The 22,585-nt window shown below is 42.2% G+C and overlaps 2 protein-coding genes across 6 annotated transcripts in view; one reads left to right on the top strand and one right to left on the bottom strand.

Annotated features, from left to right (window-relative positions):
* The window catches only part of LOC121950414 (serine/threonine-protein kinase BRSK2), a 197,122-nt gene extending 179,133 nt beyond the window's left edge, over positions 1-17,989 (top strand). For 2 of the 5 annotated variants that reach the window (XM_042496407.1, XM_042496405.1), the window contains 7 exons: positions 4,305-4,365; positions 6,304-6,511; positions 6,605-6,653; positions 8,151-8,274; positions 9,418-9,598; positions 11,023-11,112; positions 16,734-17,989. In XM_042496407.1, the coding sequence (XP_042352341.1) occupies positions 4,305-4,365; positions 6,304-6,511; positions 6,605-6,653; positions 8,151-8,274; positions 9,418-9,598; positions 11,023-11,112; positions 16,734-16,906 (886 nt within the window). In that variant the 3' untranslated portion in view covers positions 16,907-17,989. Of the gene's footprint in view, positions 1-4,304; positions 4,366-6,303; positions 6,654-8,150; positions 8,275-9,417; positions 9,599-11,022; positions 11,113-16,733 lie in introns of all 5 variants that reach the window. The other 3 variants (XM_042496404.1, XM_042496409.1, XM_042496408.1) reach the window with 2 other exon arrangements.
* Positions 17,990-20,371: 2,382 nt separating this feature from the next.
* abtb2b (ankyrin repeat and BTB (POZ) domain containing 2b) overlaps positions 20,372-22,585 on the bottom strand; it is a 78,241-nt gene continuing 76,027 nt past the window's right edge. Inside the window, exons 16-17 of the mRNA XM_042496737.1 lie at positions 21,978-22,091; positions 20,372-21,639 (exon numbers count right to left, since the gene is read on the bottom strand). Of these exons, the coding sequence (XP_042352671.1) occupies positions 21,406-21,639; positions 21,978-22,091 (348 nt within the window). The 3' untranslated portion in view covers positions 20,372-21,405. The remainder of the gene's footprint in view (positions 21,640-21,977; positions 22,092-22,585) is intronic.

Genomic DNA, 22,585 nt, shown 5'->3' with positions numbered 1-22,585 from the left:
TCCTCAGGGAGTTGTCAGGGCTCAGGAAAAGGAAATGGATTTAAGCAGTATGTTGATTTATATGAATATCTACTCGGTATGGAAGAACTCCATTGGCAGGACAAAGTCAATATAAAGGAGGGAGAAAGAGAGAAATGGAAGTTTCTCCACTGCAGCAGAGCAGTGCCGTTGTTTTTTGGCTTTAGCAGTGTTATTTGTTCGCAGTTTTACTCCTGGCACCATCCATTTCATTTTGCTTTACTTTCGTTTTATTTCAGTCCATGCCCTCATCCCAGAACCTCTTGTACTTTTTCCATCCCCAACAGCCCAGCATTAGACCCCCGTGGGTGCTTTGGATGGGTCTGTGACACAGCTTGTGGTCGCACACTGAGGACATGGACCCAGCTCCAAAATAGGCTTGTGTGAAATGTTATCTTGAGGACTATTGGATAATGGAAAGATAAAAGTTGGTGCCCATGCACATACACAGGACACATACTCCATTGCACATGCATCTATGGACGCAAGTGCATTCACACTTAAGGGCTACTTCACCCAAATTGATAATAAAAAATAATTTAAAGAAGTTATAAAAACACATTTTCTGATTTACCTCCAGTGGTGTCTGGTCATTCAGATAGTTTTATGTGTCAAGGTGAGAGATCCCTTTATGGGATTCAGCAATTGGAATTTTGTTTACAGTGCTCACCAGTTGCCCTGAAAAAGTATTAAAATATTGTACTCAAGTAAAAAGTTATATACTACAGTGTTGGAATACTGTATTACAAGTTAAAGTCCTGCATTTAAAATTTTGCAGTTCATTAAAAGTGTTAGCGGCAAAATGTACTAACTGTAGCTGTCAAATAAAATTAGTTGAGTAAGAAGTGCAATATTTCCCCCTGGATTGTAGTAAAGTAGCAGTAGAAAGTAACAAACACTGGAAATATTAGAGAGTATACTTCAGAACTGCATAGTGTGTTGGATTTAGGGGCATCAAGTAGTAGAGGTGGTATGTAACAGTGGTTCCCAACTGGTGGGTCATGATCCCACAGTGGGTCACGGGTCAATTCAAAATGGACTGCAAGTGACTTTTGAACAGGTTCGTAAAAAAACGACTTTATTTTAAAGTACTGTGAATTTCTGCCACAGAAAATGTGTTTCTTTTTGTAGAGTGAGAGGCTAATGGACAGCTACTTGACAGAGACATCAAACTAGCTCGACGACATGGCCAAATGCAAGTATTATGCTGAACATATAAAACTTTCTTTTGCTTATATTGAAGATAGACGAGCACAAAAACCTCAGTGTGTTGTACACAGTGACGTTTAAGCTTTAATGAAGCCATCAAAGCTTAAAGGTCATTCATTAATTTTAAGTCACTGCTCTTGAAGAAATAATATGCACGTATTTGATTTGAGTGTTATTTATTTACTAAATTTTAAGTAATTACACTTTTTTTCAATTTTTTCAACATTTTTTCAACAAACTCCATTGTGTCCCGAACCTACATGTTGCTTACATTTTGTGTAATAATATTGAATATATTAATATTTTATCTTTTGTGTGGACCTTGAACTAATGACTAAGAAGAAATCTTGACCCCATGGTGGGACCAGTAGGGAACCACTGGTATCTAATACCCATAGCCATGTTTTAATTTGTTTATAATCACCTGAAACTAAGAACCATGTTTTTGCTACCTTAAAATGAGCCATTTATAGTCTTCTTATTTGGAGTCCACCAGGATATTTCTACAGAAGTCCAAAATGGACAAACCAAGCACTGGCTCTAGATGGGACCAATTGTGTTTTCGTATTTTCACGTCACTGTACTTCTCCAACACTCTTGGCACACGGGAGAAGTTTTAGTTCCAAAACATTACTGCTAAATGCCACTAAATCATACTCACTGAACTTTTAATCAAATTCAGTAAATTATTCAATTGAATTAATTAAATCCACTTAGATTCCACCACTGAGGCTCATGGTATTGAAAAATGTAACAGCAGTGTCTCTTTTCAAAGACTACATTGTTAAAACTTACCTTCTAATGACAAAATAGCCCCTATTACAAGTAACTATTAACTATTTAACTATTCTGTTAAAGTATTTATTTAGTTGTTCTCGCTTCTTGTTTTTATTGTCTTTTAAATGCAATTTAAATGTTTTCTTAATTTCTTACTTTGTATTAATGATGATGCCCCTGCAAAGCCCTTTAAATTGCCTTTTGTCTGAATGATGTTATTTAAATACACTTGCCTTACCTTACTGTCAACAGTGTGTTCTGTGGATTATCAAGAGTAACTAGGATATCATTTCTAACAGAGCAGTTATTTTGTTTTAAGTGCACTTTTAAAATATTGTGAACACCATAAATATAATTCCCTTTATCTCAACTGTTTTTGCGGGTGGATGCAGAAGTTTTGTAAATAGGGTGAACTGATCCTTTAAAGCAGGCACCCACCGAAACACAGAGGGCTTATCCTGCTTCAGCATCTTGTCTGCTGCTGATTTAATAACATGGCCTCTTTGTTTCTGCATGAGAGATGATAAATGATTGCTTAAGTTGTGTTTGTTGCTCACTATAAATAACATAACTCGTCGACAATAATTCATCGTCTTTCCGAAGCAAGGTTGAGCGTCTGACAGCCCATTACTGTACAGCATAACCATCTGTAACATTAGCTTTATAGACCTGCTGGTCCAACACTAACAGATGCAGAGTGCCTCTAACAATATGCTCGTAATGGCCCGAGGACGCTGTGTTTTGGCCATGTTTAGATGAAGTGCGGTTGGCTGTTTGTACCCAGGCGCTGGAGTGAGCAACTGTGGGCATGTCTCAACGGACCGTAGGACTTAAATGTAAATGATAGCAACTGTCTGGTCAGCTGCTCTCTGAAACAAGAAATCCTGGCCAACGTGGTCTCAACATCGCCTACTCATGAGTGCATGTGCAATAAATACACTCACAGAAAGGGCAGTGAGAGAATTATAAAAATAGTATGAGAGTGGGTGTTTCTATATTTCCCTGCCTCTCATTGTAGCTGTTGCTTCTGTTCTGTTTGTGTCTGAGCCTCTCAGGAGAAATGTTCCTACTCTAGTATCAGTTCTTTCTTTAGGTGGTTGTAAATTAAATGCTCTAGGGAGGAGGGTCGCTGAACCCAAATAAGTGCTTCCGCCTTTTCAAAGATTGATACATATAGATCTTAATCTTGGCTTGTTGTTATGACAGTGCCAGCATTTTTATGGCTACTAGCTGTAACTGTACACAGTTTTGTGTCCATGTATGTCCTCTGTGGTCCTGTGGGACTGCCCCAGCATCAGGAATAAAAATCAGTCTCCATTACTCCATCTCCCTCCCTTCCATTCTTCATTCTTCTATCCTCCCTCATTCCTCCATCACTGCTAAATTCCTTCTTCCTCATATTTGCCCGTGAGGTCTTCCTATATGACAGAGCAAGTTGAAAAAAGCTCTAGATGTTTATGTTTTTGAAGAGAGACAAAAGATCTGTAGGCTTGGTCACATGTTTGCAAATGCATTAATGCTGGAATGGAGGGAGAAAGGGAGGAAGAGACGGAGGGGGGTATTGTTAGATTGAATGACAAAAAAGGAACAGTGTTGTGACAGTGAGCAGCTGGTGTTTCCGAGTGTTGACAGGCCCTGTTTTTGTGTGTTTGTGTGTGCCTATATGTGTGCGCGTGTGCCTGATGGAGACAGATTGTCCTGTGATTGTTCATTTCTGAGCAGGGCTCTGCTCATAGGGGTTATTGACGGCATCTGCGGGGGGAAAAGAAAAACATGATAAATGGCACTCAACCAAATGTCCCACTCCATTTCCCCCCTCGAGATATTTTTGACTGATCCAGCACTAAGGCCTTAAAGTCAACTCGTTTGGTTTATTAGCACACTATAGATGGGGCGAGAAGCTCATTTGAATGCTAATCTGTGCAAAGCATGCCTATAGATTTTGCAGTAGAAGCTGCAAAATCGACATATCTGAATCTGAAGTTTGAGCTTAATTGGTTTGAGAGTAATTTCTGCAAGTAAATGCTCGTAACGTCTGTTGTCAAGTCAGTGCTGTTATCTTGCTGTTGCGCTTTCACCCACTTTGTGTAAGTGTTGTGCTTGCAAAGGGCTTGATAGCAACTACCGTGCTTAGTATGTAGTGGCGGTGACATATGCCGTGGTGCTTTCTAACTGTGTGCAACATTTAACCTCCAAGCTCTCACCTCCACCTGTGTTTACTGAAACATGTAACAAGTACACATGTTGATCCCACCAATTACCTCTGCTCCTGTGTGTGTTCTTGCATATTTGTGCCACAGGTCGCGGTCTATTAGTGGAGCCTCCTCTGGCCTCTCTACAAGCCCCCTCAGCAGCCCACGGGTAAGTCGCAACACTGCAAACACACACATGCAACATACATGTGTTGACTCAGTCCTAGTTATCTAGTTGTTTAGAGATATCGACCATCCAACTACAGCTGATCCCATCTTACTGCTGCTTGTGTCTGCTGAGAAAATAAAGACAGTCACTACAGCTTCATAGGCGCGGCCTCTGACCTTTACCGATGCACAGCAAACTCATCATGAAAGCAATGTTGCTGTATCTCTCTGCACATGCAATATTGTTCTACTGCTCCATTTTATTAAAAGTCAGAGTTATAGTAAGGTTTAATCCACAGTTCAGATCTACCTTTGAGGAAGCTGGGATCCATTTTGATAAGCTCTTCTTATCCGGTGTTTGTTCTGACTTTACACAAACCTCACCATGTCTATATAGTTGGATCTTTTCATTAACTCAAAGCAAAATATACCTATGAACCTCCAAGGGGGGGATGTGGCAGCACAGCAAACTTCCTCTCCCCCTCAAAGCTTTTTCTCTCTCTATCCTTTCTGCGTATTATCCTTCTCTCTGTTTTCTGCGGCCTGAGCTCTGTAGAAATCCAGCTCCGGGAATGCTTCAGAAAATCCCATTTTTCTTGCTCGGAGCTGGGGAGCTTGTGGTAAACTTTTCCAGCTGACTAACCTGAGAGGGCTCGAGATTAGCCAGGATCCTAAGACGGAGCTCCTTGTGCCACACAGGTTCTTTCAGACTGATCTGAAAGGGAAATTGATTTCTCAGACCTACCCAAAGCCCGGATTGTGCTCTCAGCGAGAGGCTCCGTGTGGGGTTATTTTCTCAGATTTGTGTCTGGAAAAAAAGGGGGAGGCATCTAAAGGTTATCAGTGCACCATTGTGGCTGCAATTCTATCATGTACAAATGTAACAGATCTATAAAACTGTCTGGAAACTGGGAATTTTAATAGCAGAGTTATTATAATGGTGTTCCTCCCGCTATTGAGACAGCCCAAATTGTCCTCACAGCTGGCCTTATGTCTCTCACTCGTGCCCATGTCTGCTTGCTTTTCTCTGCCAACAGAGCTCTGCATGTTTTATTCAAGTGTAGTCCATCTTTTTATGTTTTGTTTGGCCTTTTAAATGTGTGCATTACTTGCTGTTTTTTTTATTTTTCCATTTCACTTTTGTTTTCTTTTGACATGAGTCACTGAGTGGTCTAACTGCATGTATCTTTTCTTTTCTGTCTTCCCTTTTTTGCAATGCCTCCACCTCCCCCGTGTATGCACACATTTTGCCTTTATGTTCTTTGGGCGCCTCTTCTGTTTCTTCTTCCTTGTATCTATGTGCTTGTGTGTGTGTGCCTGTGTGTATTTCTTTTCCTTCTCCAATTGCTCTGGCTGTGGCGTGCTGCGTGTTCTCAAACTTCAGCCTGTTAGAAAGTTTTGTGTGCCCCCTCAGTCCCCAGACTTGCCGCAGTCCCCTAACACAAGTCCTTGCCCATCTCCTGAGCCCACCCCCAATCGTGCAGGCCAACGTATCTCCACCCCCAACTCACTCGCTCCAAACAGCGAGCCCCTACCGTCATCACTAAACAAGACACAGACGCTCCCCGCCAAGCCCAAAGTCATCCCCAAGCCCCTCCAAGCCACACGGTCCAACCCACTCCCCGAAACCTCCCCAGATCCAGCATCAGCCAAATCAGAGCCCTCCACTCCCTGCCAGCCCCCATCGCAGCCACCCTCTGCCTCTGTGCCCCCCACCCCTACTTCTCCGTCGTCCCCCTCCCCGTCCCCCATCTCTAGTGCTGGATCTGGGAACAGCCCCCAGGTACGGCGCTCCCATTTCGCTGCCAACCCCCAGCTCTCTGTGCCCTTCAGCCCAGTGGTGCCCCTGTCGCCCATCCGGCTGCACCACTTTCACCCTGTGGCACCGACGCCTTCTTCATTCACTGACCACCCGCCCAAATCTATCCCCCTCATACAGGTTACCCCTCACCCCTCCCCTCGAGGCAGCCCCCTCCCCACCCCAAAGGGCACCCCGGTTCACACTCCTAAGGACAGCCCAGCCGGGACCCCTACCCCAACGCCACCCCCCAGCCCTTCCATCGGAGGCATGCCTTGGAGGACGCGCCTCAACTCCATCAAAAACAGCTTCCTTGGCTCTCCACGCTTCCACCGCAGGAAACTCCAAGGTACTCACATCACAGCAGGGTTATTATCTTGTGTTAATTTCATCCCTCCCAAAATTTTACTGTACCCACTGACCTTTGTCCCTGCTCCCACAGTTCCCACACAAGAGGAGATGTCCAGCCTCACACCAGAGTCTTCCCCAGAGTGAGTAGACGCTGTACTTTTTGAAGCTGCTACCATAACTATCATAACTATGCATAACTTGTCAGCCCCTCAGTCATCGACTCAAACAGGCTTGCTCTTGATAGCATGATCTTTTTCGGAAGTATTACACCCGTGAATGTTTGATTTGCTCCTGCTGAGTTTCCTGTAATGACCTAAGGTCTGGTCTGGGTTGGAGAAGCAGCAACCATAGCAGGAGGTATTGGGTCGGTTATGAGGGAGGAGAGGGAGCCTGTGTGATGTTGCTGAGCTTCCCAGGGGCCTTATAACTCAAGGTTGGCCTAGATATGCCTGTTTGGTTCGCTGGCATTCTAGCTTGGCCATTTCCACCTGGCTGGGAAGAACATCCTGACTGGAAGGCGTTGGAGAGTTGTCTGGAAAAGACCTTCTTTTAGCTGAGTTAGGCTTGATTACAATAATACACAGTCACACACCAGCTTCAGTGTGCCCCTTAATGTCGCTCCAGACGTTATGTAAGTATTTATTTATTTATTGAGGAGTGTTTCTCTTTGTGCCGAAGTTTGAGCCCTGCAAATCCATCAACATTTTTTAAGAATCTCATGAAATATTAATATGTGAGAAAACAGGAGTCCATATGGCTTATTAGTGGTTGCAGGTACACCTGGGCTGAGGCCAGTAGTGAATTAATCTACCTCTACCCCTTCTGGGCCTACAGTTCTGTTCACACATACACACATACACACATACAAACATACACATACATGCATTTACACATACCTGTTTGCACAGAAGGTAAAATGTCAGAAAATGTTTCTCCCCTGCACAGTTTTAGCTCATTTCCCTCAGGGTAGCCTCCGTTTGCTTCTTTCCATTTCCCCACAACTGCAGAGAGATGGAGAGAAAGAATTCATCACCAGCTCTCGGTTTTTCTGGATGGATAGATAGATGGATGGATGAGCTTTAACAAAAGGGTGGAACGAAGACAAGTGCTCTCAAGCAGAGTGGTTCCCAACTTGTGGGTTGCGGTCCAACAGTTGGTTGCGGGTCCATTCTGAATGGACTGCAAGTGACTCTTACGTGTGTCAAGTTTGTAAAAAACACTTTATTTTAAAGTACAGACCAACAGAGGGCCTACTATTTTATTGCCCTGCTCTTTGTATTATTTGGCTTATTAACATGCTGTGCCTTTGCAGTGTTTTTATGTCACTGGTTTTGAAGCAATAACAAGCTTTTATTTGGTTGCATTGCTATTCATTTACGGAGGTTTAAGTAATTGCACTTTATTCTTGCAATCTGTTTTATTTCATTGTGTAAGACCACGTGGTGTTTACATTTTGTGAAATGAAATATAATTTGTGGTAAATTATCCTATGGGTTGATGTTGAACTGATGACTAAGGAGAAATCTGGACCCTGTGGCTAAACCAGTTGGGAACCACTGCAGTAGTAGCTATATAAAGCAGTTAACAATATAAACATACAGCTAACACTTTTCTTCTCTTCTTTCCCCCCATGACAGACTTGCCAAAAAATCCTGGTTTGGTAACTTCATCAACCTGGAAAAAGAGGAGCAGATCTTCATTGTCATCAGAGACAAGCCTCTTAGCTCCATCAAGGCAGACATTGTGCAAGCCTTTCTCTCGGTATATGCTCACAGTTACTTGCTGAATTCCTCACTGACACCCTTCTTCCGTGAAATCTGGCCACAACTTTTCTCTGTAAATCTGAATATGTGCGCATGCCAGCAGTATTACCTGTTCATCTGCTGTCTGATGCAGGACGCATCCTTCCCTAACACTGATCAGCTATGCTGTGAGGCAGGCTGTGTTTGCTAACATGCTTCTGATTTATGTAGCAATTCAGTAAACTGCTTGTGTTCAGTGCTTCTATTTTCTCTCTGACTGCAGTCTCACTTGAGGTCAATAGACAATCAACAGAGAGCATTGATCATTAGCATATATATACTTTGCCCTCAATACCATGTATTGAGCATGTGTGTGTCTATGTGTATGTATGTAGATATGTGGGGCGAGAAATTGAGAAATGATGTAGATTGTATCTGTGCGTGTGGTGCAATTTCTAAATGTGGATGTACAAGTACAGGGGCAACATCAGGGTTTCTCAGTGAACACGGCACAGTCTGTATCCACAGACGCTCAGCAGTGGCAGTTGATATTCAGTGTACATAATTGAACAAAACCTACCCTCACCCCGGTTAAATTTAACAAAGTCTAAGTAAATGCAAACTCTGCCTGTGCAGGTCAATGTCAAATCTGTTTCCCTATCCCTGAAGGCAGCTATTTTCCCCTCTGGGTTATGCTAGCTGGTATTCCAGACAGAAGATTGGCACCTGAATCAGGTGAATTATACCTCTCAGCACATTCACATTAATGGGATGTCAAACCCTCTCTAGCACTATGGCGAAACGTGAGTATTTCAGAGCTCACCTGTTCATTGGGCATACAAATTCATTTTAGGTGGGAGAGTGCAATGTTGTTGGATGACTCAAGATTACATTAGCTTAAGTCTCCCTGGCATGCATGGCTACTCCCCGAGGCATTAATCTCCTCAGAGTTTCAACTGTGGCTTGTAGTATGTGGAGGGTATTTTAATGAGGGTTTATTCACCTTGTCATTTGCGAGGTGTGGGAGAAAAATTAACATCAATGCTCCCTATGTATAATCCCATTACCTGCCTCTTTTTACTGCTTATTTTTATTCCTATCTCTGCCTCTTTGTCCGTTTTTCCATTACTCACTCACTCGTCTTTTTATTTTTTTCTCCCAGATCCCGAGCCTGAGCCACAGTGTGATCTCTCAAACCAGTTTCCGTGCAGAGTACAAGTCCACAGCCGGCCCTACAGTCTTCCAGAAGCCGGTCAAATTCCAGGTGGATATCACCTACACGGAGAGCACAGCTGCCACCAAGGAGAATGGCATCTACTCTGTCACCTTCACCCTGCTCTCAGGTCAGGATGATGACGATGTTGGCACACATCATTTTCTCACCCTATTAACCCATACATGTACACTGAGCAGGTCACCAGTCACAATTACTTTTGATCGTCCCAAAATATTAGGCCGGACCCTACTTAAACCTGCATAGTTTCTGTCCAAGCTCAACCCGAGCACAAACCACAGCAGCACTTTTGGGCCCGAGTCTGATAAAAACACTGTACACTGTTATTTTTTAAAAATTGAAAGATTTTTTTTTTTCAGGAATAAATCTTTAGTGGTAGCAGACATTTGGAACAAGGGGTGCTTTCATAAATAGCCAATCCAAGCAGCAGAGTGCACTCTGGTACAAAATTTGGGCCACTGTTGGAATATACTCCAAGCATCATGCTCTCGGAGTGGCAGACCATACTCTGGAGACAGGGACAGCAGACCTCCAAGCACAGTAAAAATTGATGGTTCATTAGTTTATATGGAAATAAAATGCTCTTACACTGGGAAATTATTGAGAACTCAAGAACAACTTGACTCAAGCATAGGGGAATGTTTAGAAATTATGCCCCAGGGCTAAGCCCAGCAGGTCCAGTTGAGCCCAATCAGGTTTGGAGGGAGGATTAAAATTCTAGTCACAACTGCTTTCATGTTGTGAGACAACAGACCATGGAGGAAAGTGTTACATACAGTATTATGTAACACTTGTCCTCCATCTCATCAGACTCACAGAGGTCTTGGGAGCCTGAAGCTTGCGTTGCTTTTTAAGAGTGTGGAAAGGCATCTCCAACATGTCGAGTGGGATGCTGTCACACTTCAAACTATTAAAATGAAACTATCCAGCCAACAAATAAACCAGAAGTGCTGTTTCTAAGGCTGGGTGTTTTCAAACAGACTGCCAAAAAGAATGTCTGCTTAAGGATTTTCAAAGTTTTTGCAATCCTGGATTCTTGAGAAGATTTTCCCCCTGAAACCTCCCTGAGCGTAACAAGATGAGGTCTGGCTATGCGAGATTACATACTACGCAATCGTGCGTGCATGCTTAGTCTTGCAGAAACACATGCTCTCTTTCTGGTGTTTTTTTCTGGCTCACACAAACACATACACTCAAGTGTTGGGGGGGCACATTTGAGCTGAATGGGGAGTAATAGTGGCACTTTGGAGCCTGCTGGTTCTTCCATGGCACTGAGTATATACTTATACAACAGGTAGAAAGCAGGAGCTCCAAGGAGCACTCCTCTCTGGCCTCCATTTAACATCTCAGGCTTTCTGCAGCTTCTTCAGGTTACATTTCACACCTTGAACTTGTGCATACGTGCTTCTCCCCTCATTACCTTTACTCTTTTTACTGTCTTAATTAATCCGTCTAGTTTCTACACACTCTCCTGAGCTGCTGCCTGTGTGTTGTGATGTAACAAATATTTACTGTTTGTGTGCCTGTGTTTAGGACCCAGCCGGCGCTTTAAGCGAGTAGTTGAGACGATTCAGAGCCAGTTGTTAAGCACACATGACCAGCCAGGGGTCCAACAGCTGTCTGGTGAGTAGAATCCTCTTGTTTTTGAAAAGAAAATATTTTTCAAAATCTTACCCAAAACCTCTTCACCCCCCACCCTAAACCGCCTCATACACCCATCCCACCCCCGGATGATCCACTCTCACTGCTGAAGCTAAATCCCGCCCTCCTCTTCCCCCCGTGCTTGAAATCCTCAAGCCGCTCTCCGCTTCTCGAAAAATGCCTTCCTTTGCATGCCCGCGCCTCGCTGCCATGAAAAGGTGGGAGTTGCTCTCAAGCACCGACGGCAGGTCAAATGTTGTCTCATTGCTCTGGCAGTGAAGATTAGAGTAGAGGTAGGGTAAGCTGATTTGCATTCTGTTACTCCTACTTCCAAGACTGATCGCCGGAGCTTGTCACCATGGCAACACCACTGCACCTCAACGCACTCCCACAATGCACTGCAGCACACAGTGACACCACACCTGACAATCGTGCGCTCTCTCTCTCTCTCTCTCTCTCTCTCTCTCTTTCTCCCTCTCCCTCTCCCTTTCTCTTGCGCTCTCTCTCTCTGGGTGCTCTCACAATAGGACCCCCTCCCCCAGTGCCCCCCTTGTCCTGCAGGCTCTTCTGGCTCCATCAGAGGCACAGAGTAGATACAAAAACCTCAATCACCACCAAACCGTTCACCTGTAAACTTCGTGACATTCTTCTTCTGTCTTCTCATTAGTCAAAGGGTTAAAGCTGAGGCCCTGGACATTTATAAGTCTGTTCTCTCCCCAGTTTGGCTACATCCTATTCTCTCAACGCACAGTCTGGATAATGAAAAAAAGAGAGAAATACGGCTCCTACTCCTCCCCATCTGTTCTAAGCATGTCCTTTCTTTTTAATCACTGCTGTGTTTGTGTGCATCTCGGTCGTTATCACCTTGATAACAGCTCCACCTGCTGGTCAGATAGAGAAACAGCATCAATTACACCCTTTATCAGGAGAAGGGTTTGCTGTTTTCTCTGGATATCAGTTTCATCTCATCTGTGAATTGTTCTTTCAGTGTCTCTACGTTTGTGTCTTTATCCTTTAAAACCCATTTCCAATTCCGGGCCTGGTGTTGAATAGTCATCAGAAAAGCTTGCTGTTTACTTTGATACAATAATGGACTTTACTATGTGAGTTGTATGCTTTGCATTGTGGCTTTTGTGCAATATTTCTCTCACTGGCACTTAGAAATGAACAGCAGTCATCACAGCTGTTGTGATATTTAACAGTCTGTTATCATTGCTGTGCCTCAGTAAGTTTACCAATTACTTCTGATCTTTCTTATAGTAGAGCTAATTACCAGGCTGAGGTGTGAGAAGGGTAAAATTAGAATAAATTACGTTTGATTAGGGTTTAAACGACTGTTTTTTCAGCAGCAGTGATGACACTGAACGAGTAAAATTCAGATTAATATTTAAAAATTGTGAACCATTTGCGAGTATAGGATCTTGAGGATATTACAGAAAAGCATAAAGAGGGGCACTCCAACAGTGCAGACATCCTCCACTGAACCCAGATGCCAAATGCCCTATTGCACAATATTAATAAAGGATGCATGATTATATCGGCACATCATAGGTATCAGCTAATATTGGCTTTAAAATAAGATATCGGAATCAGCCACCATACTGATTTCTGCTGATCTTTTTTTTTTTTGACAAAGTCAACATGTAAAAATCATCACCCCTAACTTGAAGTATTTTTCAGATTTTGCACAATAAATGAACATTACCTACACAAAAAGCATTGTGTTTATGTCTCTAAGAGTATGCTTAATACGATATTAATGCCACTACTGAAGAGACAAAAAAGTATTGATGGTCATTAAAATTATGTGAGGAAAAACGTGGATATATCGGTGTCGCTTATAGGCCAAATGAGTTGTTCTACAATTCTACTATTCTACAATTTCATTTAGCAGACGCTTTTATCCAAAGCGACGTACAACACAAGCAAGAATTTAGACTTAAGGAAAAAACCCTTAGTAAGTGCAAAAAGTGCTTCAGGTGTGATTGGTCACAGGTATTGCCGTCTAGTGGCAGAAGAAGTGCCGCACAGCCCCCCCCCCCCCCCCCCCTTCTTTTTTTTTTTTTTTTCTTTTTTTTAATCTCAGTATCACTACTTGTTGTTTGTTATATACTGGCATCTCAGATATCGTGCATACCCACTTTTAATGGAAGTAAAAGTAGTTCATGCGTCTGACTCTGGATTCAGATCTGCTCCAAAATGTAGAATATTCTGTCTTGGCCCATGCTACACCCTCACACCAAATTTCATGAAATGAGGTCAGTAGTTTTTTCCATAATCCTACTGACAGACACCTCCTAAAACATAACCTTTTTGACAGAGGTAGTGATATACAGTATTATTCTCTTTGGTATCAGAGCTGATACATTGAGTTTTAAAAGTCAATGTCAGTTGTTTCTGAGGTCAGTCTAAATGAGAGTATCTAACTCTGTAGTGTGGATCTCGTCAGTATGTGCTGAGCAGTAATTGAAAGCACCTCCACCTCCCTCTTTTCTTTGACCTCCTAACACACTTTTGGTGCCACCTGACCACAGGGCCTTTGAAAAAAGGCCACTGGCTGTAATTAAGAATAGAAATGGCTTTGCATACCAATGTGTGTCAAACAAAAGGCTTCATCAAGTCTCGGTCATTATGTCCCTCTAATCACCATTAACAGAGGCATACCTGGGAGCCCAGCTTAGCAAGACAATGGGAAGAGTGGAACAATGAAAGGAGTGTGAAAGAATGTAGGGAGCGTACTTTACAGAGAACTACAGAGGAGGACCGTTCATTCAGAGGTCTGTTTTATCGAGCAGCAGAGATCATTAAGATTCATGAGTTTCCTGCCATTTTTTGAAAATGTGCAGATTTGGGTGGAGTGAAGTGACTAAATGTGGAAATTCTTCACACATGAGAAAGGAAAGGGAACATTAGGGGGAGAAGTTGGCCGCAACCATTTTCCAGCAGGATAATGGAGCAGGCTAAGCCAACTGTGGCACACTTGCACTTGTCTACACACACACTTGCATATTGACAAACACAACAAAAACACACTCACTTAGTTGTGATTAGTTGAAGTTTGTCCCAATCTCCAGAGTACTGCAGGCAGTCTTCACACTGGCACCATGTGCATATTGTCAGGCTGAGAAATTCCACTTTCCAACAGCCTTTTATCAAGTGCTGATACACAGACATTCTACGGTCCAGTGTGTGTGTTTTGTCGTCTGTGCAGCACCCCTGCCTGTTTTCCTTTTTTTACTGATGCTGTCACTGTTCATTTGTTGACCCACAGGACTCTATTGTGCAAATGGATCTTCTGCCAAGTATTCAGAAACAGCCCTGTTTTGTGACTGATAGTTCCCAGAGTTGTGCTGTGCATGTACCATAACAGAAAGAACATTGGCTCTTTATTTGCTCAATTTCTCATGTTTGGTGTCCCTACCACTCAAACTACCTGCCGTGGGACCATTAAGGCCCTGCAAGAGAGAGTGAGTGTGTTTAGCTGAAGATCATTTGCATGCACACTGTTGGATGCACACACAGACACACTCTCTCTGCAAGTGTGCTTAATGCAGTTAAGAAGATATAAACGTGTGTTATTTCGCATATCCACCCATTTTATCCAGCACACAACATCAAGTTAAAGGGATAGTTTTGTTTTTTTGAAGTGAGGTTGTATAGGGTTACTTATCCATAGACAGTATAATGACCACAGAAGACATCAGCGTGGCCCCAGTTTGGAGTAGCAAGCTGGAGTCCGACATAGAAGTTTAACAATTTCCTGCTGTTGTGAAGTTTGCAAAATTTTAGCCACATAAAAAAGTCCCACAAAAAAAATATTAGTGCAAGTATAGGCTATATTTTGAGTATTTTCAAAGCTTTAATTTACTGTAAAACAGTGATTTCCAGTAGGCAATTGAAGCTGTCATAGTGCTCTATTTAAAGTCAGACTCCATTGAGAAAAACTGTTCATTACCTTTGCTGAACACAGGAGCTGCCATCGACTGTATATAAAGATGGATGATACACCCCCACTTACCCCTGCTATGCTTAAGTGAGGTTAAAATATCCAAGGTAAGTGCTTGTGTGAAATTATAGGGCAGGCATGTCAAACCGGTCCACAGGGGGGCCGGTGTGGCTGCAGGTTTTGTTTCCAACCAAGTAGCAGCACACCAGACTTGACTCATTTAATCAACTGATCTCTGTCTTCAGACAGTTGATTGGTCAAACTGTGTGCTCTTGGTTGGTTGGCACAAAAACCTGCAGCCACACCGGCCCCCCTGTGGACCAGTTTGACATGCCTGTTATAGGGCATAACTTTTGGGACTTTGGTGTTTTAAGGACTAGTTCAGTGCCACCAAAGTCATTCAGTAACACAGAGTAACTAACTGATTGAACCAGCACTAGACCAGCAGCACCAGTGTTCAGCTAGTTAAAATTACAGTTTTTTCCAAAGGAATTTGGTGGCTTTGACGAGAGCATAGATAGGAAACAGAACCCCCTAACAGCTTTCCTGTTGGAACAGGCTATCTGACGGGAAGATAAAGCAGTGAATATACTCTCAACATCGCCCAGGCTTAAACTGATATTGATTTTTGCAGGTGGGACTTATTTTAGGTGGCTAAAATACATTTTGTTGCTGTACCCATCCACAGCAGCACATTGCTTCTGTGTTGGTATATTGTGCTTCTCAAAACTGGGAGTGTGCTGACTGCCATCTGCTGCATTTAATAAAATGACTATGGATAAAACCCCACCTCAAAAAAATCTAAACTATCCATTTAAGATCATATTTTTGCCTTTTCTGAAACTTATCACAGTTTTGACCCTGTTGTAGTGAAATCACATGAGCTGGACTTGGTGTCTTTGGGCCAGGTTTTGTAGTGTGTAAAACTCTGGACTCAAGTGTAGAAATGTGGGGATCAAAGATTGTCTCTTTACTCCCGGCATACTTAGTAAGTCCAAACAGTACTGCGTTAGATGTGCCGGTACAATATCCACAAGACAGACAAGCCTTCATCATCTGCGGGTTCAAGCTTCTGAGCTTTAATGACGCCTGCAAAACTTCCACAAATAGTTAGCGAAAGGGAGAGGAGACACTGATCCTTTGTTATCCCTAAAGGGCAATTTTGTCTTGAAGTTTCAAGGCTCATTGTTCTCCGTCCATCATCTGCCCCGCTTCTGGCTGGCCAGATCTGCTTGGCCAATCGACTCACGCAGACAACACGTCCTCTATCTCCATCAAACAGTTAATTAGAGAAGCTTACTCTCAGTATACATATGCCTGTATTGACTTCAGTCAGCCCTACTATTTGCCTTAATGTCTAGCTTTAGATTGGATGGCTACTTGTGTGTTTCATTGGTTGTGCTGTTACATATGCATGGTTTAAGGTCCTGACATGGCTGCACCAGCAGTTCTCATCCACGCTGTGTCTGTCAGTCCTCCTCGCCTCTGCTTGCTCTGTCTTTAGCCTCGTCTCTGTCCTGTGAACCCCATTGTTCATCAGTTTGTTTGTTCTCTTTCTTCTCTCTTTTTCCTTTTTGTCCTCTTCTCTCCCCTCCGTCTGTGTACCTAGGCAGCCCATTGAGTAACTTCTTTGACGTAATAAAACAACTTTTTTCAGACGAGAAGAACGGACAGGTGCCCTACCCCTCTGGCACGCCCACCAAGCGCTGCCCTTCGCCCATGCACGTCCGGAGGCACGAGCCGGAAAATAATGACACCAAATGCCCCGTCGCGGGCAGAGACAGAGCCAAGTTGGCGGTGGCGTCATTGGGGACACAGGAGGAGTCTTAAGACGCTATGTAGTCGAGCCAGTGCTAAAAACCCATCCCAGTATCATTATAAGCCACAGAGAGAATATTCTGTCTGTACATAGCTAGATGTACATAATCATTTATGGACATTTTTTTGTATAAAATAACTTTATATAGATAGAAATATATTAAGAGAATCAAACTGCTATTTTGCAAACAGCATACTGCACCTACATGACAAACACACGCCCCCCCTTTCCATTACCCCATCAGTGTCCACCATCATCATCCACCCCACTCCCCAACCATCTACTCGCTTGTGGCTCTGTTTATTGCTCCCTCGCTGCTAACCTGTGTGATGACCTGACTTGTTTCTGATACCAGGAATTATCCAGAAAACCTATTAAGCCCCTCCTCCTGCTCCTTCAACCCCTTCCACCCCCCTCCCCCGGAGCGTGCCGAGAGACGGACAATTGTTGACGGAGGACTGCTTTTAGAGGTGTGCTGGAAAGAAAAGGGGGGGGTGGGTGGTTACCATGGAAACAGACCCTTCATGCAGACTTCTACCTTTATCTCCCTCTGCACCCTGTCTCCACCTCTGGCAACCATCAGTAGAAGTAGATGAAAATACCTTTAGTGCCCCCCCCCTTCTCCTGCTTAGGAACACACATACACACACACACACACACACACACACACACACGTGCACAACACAAACCCCAATGAGACGCACTCCCCTCACCGATCGGCCCCCTTTTTTCCTTTTGAGGAGCATTCATCAATTGGGAACATTTACAATAACACACTGCATATACAAAATATGTACATGCATACATGCACAGGTCCAGTATGCACAGAAAACTCTGGGATGTATTAACACGAACAACAACAAAAAAAAAAGAAGACCGACTGATTCAGAGGAGGAGAGAAGGGGGAGGAGTTTTGTGGAAAGCCCAAACAGCTGACGCAGATGCTTGCTGGATTGTATTTGTTTGCTTTTTAATGTACTTTCTTTGTGAAGAACTGGGTTTAACATACTTAACTGACTTTATTAGACTTGATACTATTGCTGCAAATGGACTGGAATTGTGATTTCAGAGAGGAGCTGGGTGTGAGCAGAACAGGGCAGGGGGGCAGAGGGGGAGATATGATATGATAGTATAGGGTTGGGGGGAGGGACGCGGGTGGGTTTTGGGGTATTTAAAATGAATGATCTATTCTGTTGTACAGATATCATTTCTTATGTATAAAAAAAATGAAATGTCTAGTTGTGACACTATGTTTAGATACCATAGGGTGAGGTTGGTAAACCTGCGCCTGCCACATACTGTTCTTTTGAATTCTTCTGTGTATTTTTGTTACATGATCATTTATGTCTTTTGTTTGATTGACCTAATAATGATCCGAACATTCCTGTTTGTGTTATCTGCAGCACTTTGTCTTTGATTTCTGTTTTTTGGGTTTTTTTCCATTTATACCTCTCTCTTAGTCTCACTTACCAGCAGTAGGAGTAGAGGACAACAACAAAAAAATGATGACGTGATAAATGCAATTGTGGATATTTTTGTATTCTGTCCTTATTTATTCATGTTTGTTCATCTCACTATTTGATTTCCTAATTTATTATAACTTGGCTATTTATATGAACAAAGCTGTTAGGTCAGTTGAATGTTATTTATTACCCTCTTGTGTGTTCGTAAATGGGGCAACATTTGAAGAAAAAAAAACATTTTTTTCTTTTGTCATGGTCTGCATTTAACAAAATTATGTGACAAGTCACAAATTCTCTTTTTCCCTGATGTCTCTGAAGAGGGAAAGAGAACTTGTGTGAACTCTTAAAAAAATTATTTATCAGTAATTTAAGAATGTAGACTTAGCCTCTTTTTGGAGAGGGAATATGCTCTTCTATTGATATTTGTCAGTTTCATATTATTGTGCGTGTAGGCCAGGCCTGAGGAGAAGGACATCACAGATCCATTCTTCTCTTTGTAAATATACAGACAAACTGTGGGGGTTGATTGTCTTCTCAACCATGCTGGGGATTCCTGCTCTATGCTTTTAGCTTGTATTGCTGTGTGCATGTCAAACATGAGCTTTTCTTTGCATGGCTTTAGTGTTCATGTTCCATGCCAAACTCACTCCTTCTCTCAGCCTTCATTGATTCTCTCTCCACAAAACTACCTTTTAAACGTTTTGAATTCCCACTCTGTCCCTTACTTTTCACCCTCTTTGCTTTTATTTCTGGCCTTCTTTATTTTTTATTTTTGAATTGTCCCCCCCCTCCTCCCCCGCTCCTGCTTATCCTACCTTCCTCCTCCTCTTATCTTGTGCACAAAGTTTTTGGATGATGCTTCTTTTACTCTGTACCTCTCGCTGGAAGGCTCGGAGGTCTGGGCTCTCTCTACGTGATGGTAGAAGAGGCACAGTGAGGGGATGTCACTACACAAACACAAAGCAATACCCTATCGTTCACCCTCTTTTCTGTTTTCTACAATGGGAAGCTAGCAGCACCAAGGACATCTTATGATTCTGAGGCCCAGAGCGGTCTTTTGACAGAGCAGGAACAAAACTGACTGATGTAATCCCCATATAAAATAACTGTGAGCATCTTCAGTGCTGAAACAAATAAACTCATTAAGTTATGATGTGTTTGTTTGTTTTTTCTTCATGCCTTTACGTGTTCTGGGAAAGTGCGTCCGTCAGTCTGATTTCTGATGGTCAAAGGTCACTGAGACCTTGCACCCATCTCATTCTTGTGAACGCAATCTCTCAAGAACACCCAGAGGAAATTTCCTTAAATTTACTACTACTCAACTACAGTCAAAGTCAAAGTCAAAGGTCAGGTCACTGCGACCCTGCATCCGTCTCATTCAGATGACTATAATATCTAAAGATGGTCCTGAAGGAAATTTCCTCAAATTTCGCACAAACGTGCACAATTGATGACACTAATCTTTAGCGCCCATTTTGAAACTGTACTCATTGTACAGATCTTCTGAGCTGTCAGGTTAAAGATGTGTGTGAGGCATCCATGTTTTAAAATATGTAGCTTCTTTTCAGCAACAACCATTTGAAGCATTGTGTACTGTCATCGATACACATGAGTCTGGACAGACATGGATGTTTAACAGTAGCTGAAGCTTGACTGGTCCACGGAGGCATACAACCACAAGGTTAGTTTTGTTTTTGTTTTCTTTTTAAAAATTGTTTTACAGACATATGGGCCGTGTTTTTCTCAATAATATAATACAGTACAAAGTTAAAATTAATACATAGTGTAATTATATTCCCACCTTGTGCATGTTTTCTCATTTTTTCTTCCCAGCATTTCCTGAGGGAATGTCTTTCATTTAATAATTTTGTATTGCCTTTGACTGACTTCTATTTTGTAGATCGGTGCATTTGCAAGTCTGAGTTGTCCTCCATTTCAGGTAAGTATACACAAACCCACACAAACAGATGGCACTTAAGTTTTGAATAGTTTGTACCAGTGAAAATGACAAAACTTGTTTACCAGGTTTATTACAATATTCAGCATTAAAACAGACTTTATGTATCCAAATCCCATGTTGGACTTTGCTGCTGTACCTGTATAGAAGCATTAAACCTCAGCATACATAAGCTTAATAAACTGTTAGAGTGTACCTGGAAAAAAAAACAATAACAGCTACACAAAAGCAACTTTTTATCAATAATATTAATAATTTGCTTTGATTAAAAACAAAATAAAAAGGGAACACCCTGTTAAATACTCTAACATCTTTTTTCTCATTAAATAGAAAATGTCCATCCCACTCTTCAGTAAGTGTTTTGTTTCTGCGGTAATACTTTTTAAAAAATAGAAAATAAAAACATACAGTTACATAAAAAGTACATTTGTTAATCCAAAGTTTACAACAATGCTGGAGGCACTGAGCGTCCTCCCACTCTGCATTATTAGTTAAAACGGGACAGAGCCAAAAGTCCAGCATGGCTGCCTCACTTGATTCAGTCATTTTTCACTTTAAATAGCTGCAGTCAGAACCAGGAGGGCACCCTTGATTCCAGTCCTCCAAAGCAGTTATTTATTGTACCAGTTTTGTCCAGTAGAGGGCAGCAGTGTTTCATAATCCAGAGCTCCCACCTGTTGCATCCAACTGTTGCTTCTCCATTTAAGCTTCCCCAGCCATGTGAAGAAAAAAGTATCACATTTTCCAACGTTCTTTTTCACAAACATGCTGTACACTGCAAAACAAATAAAAAAGTAAAGATGGAGTGCTTGGCGCAAAAATATGAAATGCTGTTTTGTCCACAGAGCAAAGTCTAACTGCTGCCAAATAACTCGCTTATCTGTGTCCAAGTGTCAAAGCATTGTGGAAGTTGCTTGTTACCAGCAATAGCATCAAGTCTTACTAAAAGAAAACATCTGTGCTAAAACAACTTAAACAGCTTCTTAGAACTCTTAAGATCTGATCTTGTTTCAGTGATGAGATGACACTTCAGCTTTAACTGCCACATTCTTATTTCTGTCTTGTCTCATCAGCAGCTGCCCTGTTGTGCTCAGACTCGGGAGGTGACACAAAGAGAGCGTAGCCGTTGAGCCAGGGTAGCCTCCAACTCCTCCAGAGGTGACTCTCCCCGGCTGTGAACCAGCGTAGAAATGGAGTTGTTTCCTTGTCGGGCTGCGGGCGGTCCCAACAGCAGGCTCCTGAAGCCCTCTCTCTCCAGTAGAGCAGGCATCTGCTGCAAGAAGTAACCTTCACAGAATGAACTCAGCTCCACTGAACCATGGGCCTGAGAAAAGAGGGGACAAAGAAGTGGCAAGAAAACAGATTTCAGTGTGGAATAAAGGTAAAATCACACAACATTGTGTCTTTTGTGCAGTGAACTGAATTTCTAATTTTATGTTTGAAAGTAGAATCCTCTCACTTAATATACTGATGATATAGTTTGTATTCATTCAAGATGTTTTTTGAATTTTTTCATAAAACATTTTCCTTCAGTGAGTCACCCTATTTATTGCAAGGGCATATACAGCAAGGGGCTGTATGATGAGGATTACTAATCTGATAGAGTGATAGATTACTGATCTGATCAGGAGAGTATGGTCAAAGGTTCTCAGTGTGTATTACCTTGGCTGTCTTGTAGATGCTGACTGCATTATCCAGGTTGATGAGCTGAGAGCAGATGAGTTCACAGTGTCTTTGTAGCATCCCCAGCTGAAACAGACTGGCAGCTGACAACAACTGCAGGAGAAATTGTAAGTAAATGTTTTCTGTTTCATTCAGTGCCAAAGATCTCATACATCACAAAAGGACACATTTGTAATCATTATTTTTTACTTTTAAGTATTTTTCTAGCCTATTTTTAAAGACATAGTAAGTATGTCAAAATCATGAAAAAACATCATAGTATAGTATGTCATCAAAATCATGTAAGAAAAAAAAAAGTCAGCATAGTATGTCGTCCAAAATCATGAAAAAACATCATAGTATACTATGTCGTTCACAATCAGCAAAAACATCATAGTATGGTATGTCCTCAAAAATTATGAAAAACAAGTCATAGTATAATAGGTCCCCAAAAATCATGTAAAAATGTTACTGTACAGTGACAAAATATGACANGTCGTTCACAATCAGCAAAAACATCATAGTATGGTATGTCCTCAAAAATTATGAAAAACAAGTCATAGTATAATAGGTCCCCAAAAATCATGTAAAAATGTTACTGTACAGTG

Source organism: Plectropomus leopardus, chromosome 11 (assembly GCF_008729295.1).
Source record: "Plectropomus leopardus isolate mb chromosome 11, YSFRI_Pleo_2.0, whole genome shotgun sequence".
Taxonomy (NCBI): Eukaryota; Metazoa; Chordata; class Actinopteri; order Perciformes; family Serranidae; genus Plectropomus; species Plectropomus leopardus.
This window is presented reverse-complemented; position numbering and strand designations above follow the sequence as displayed.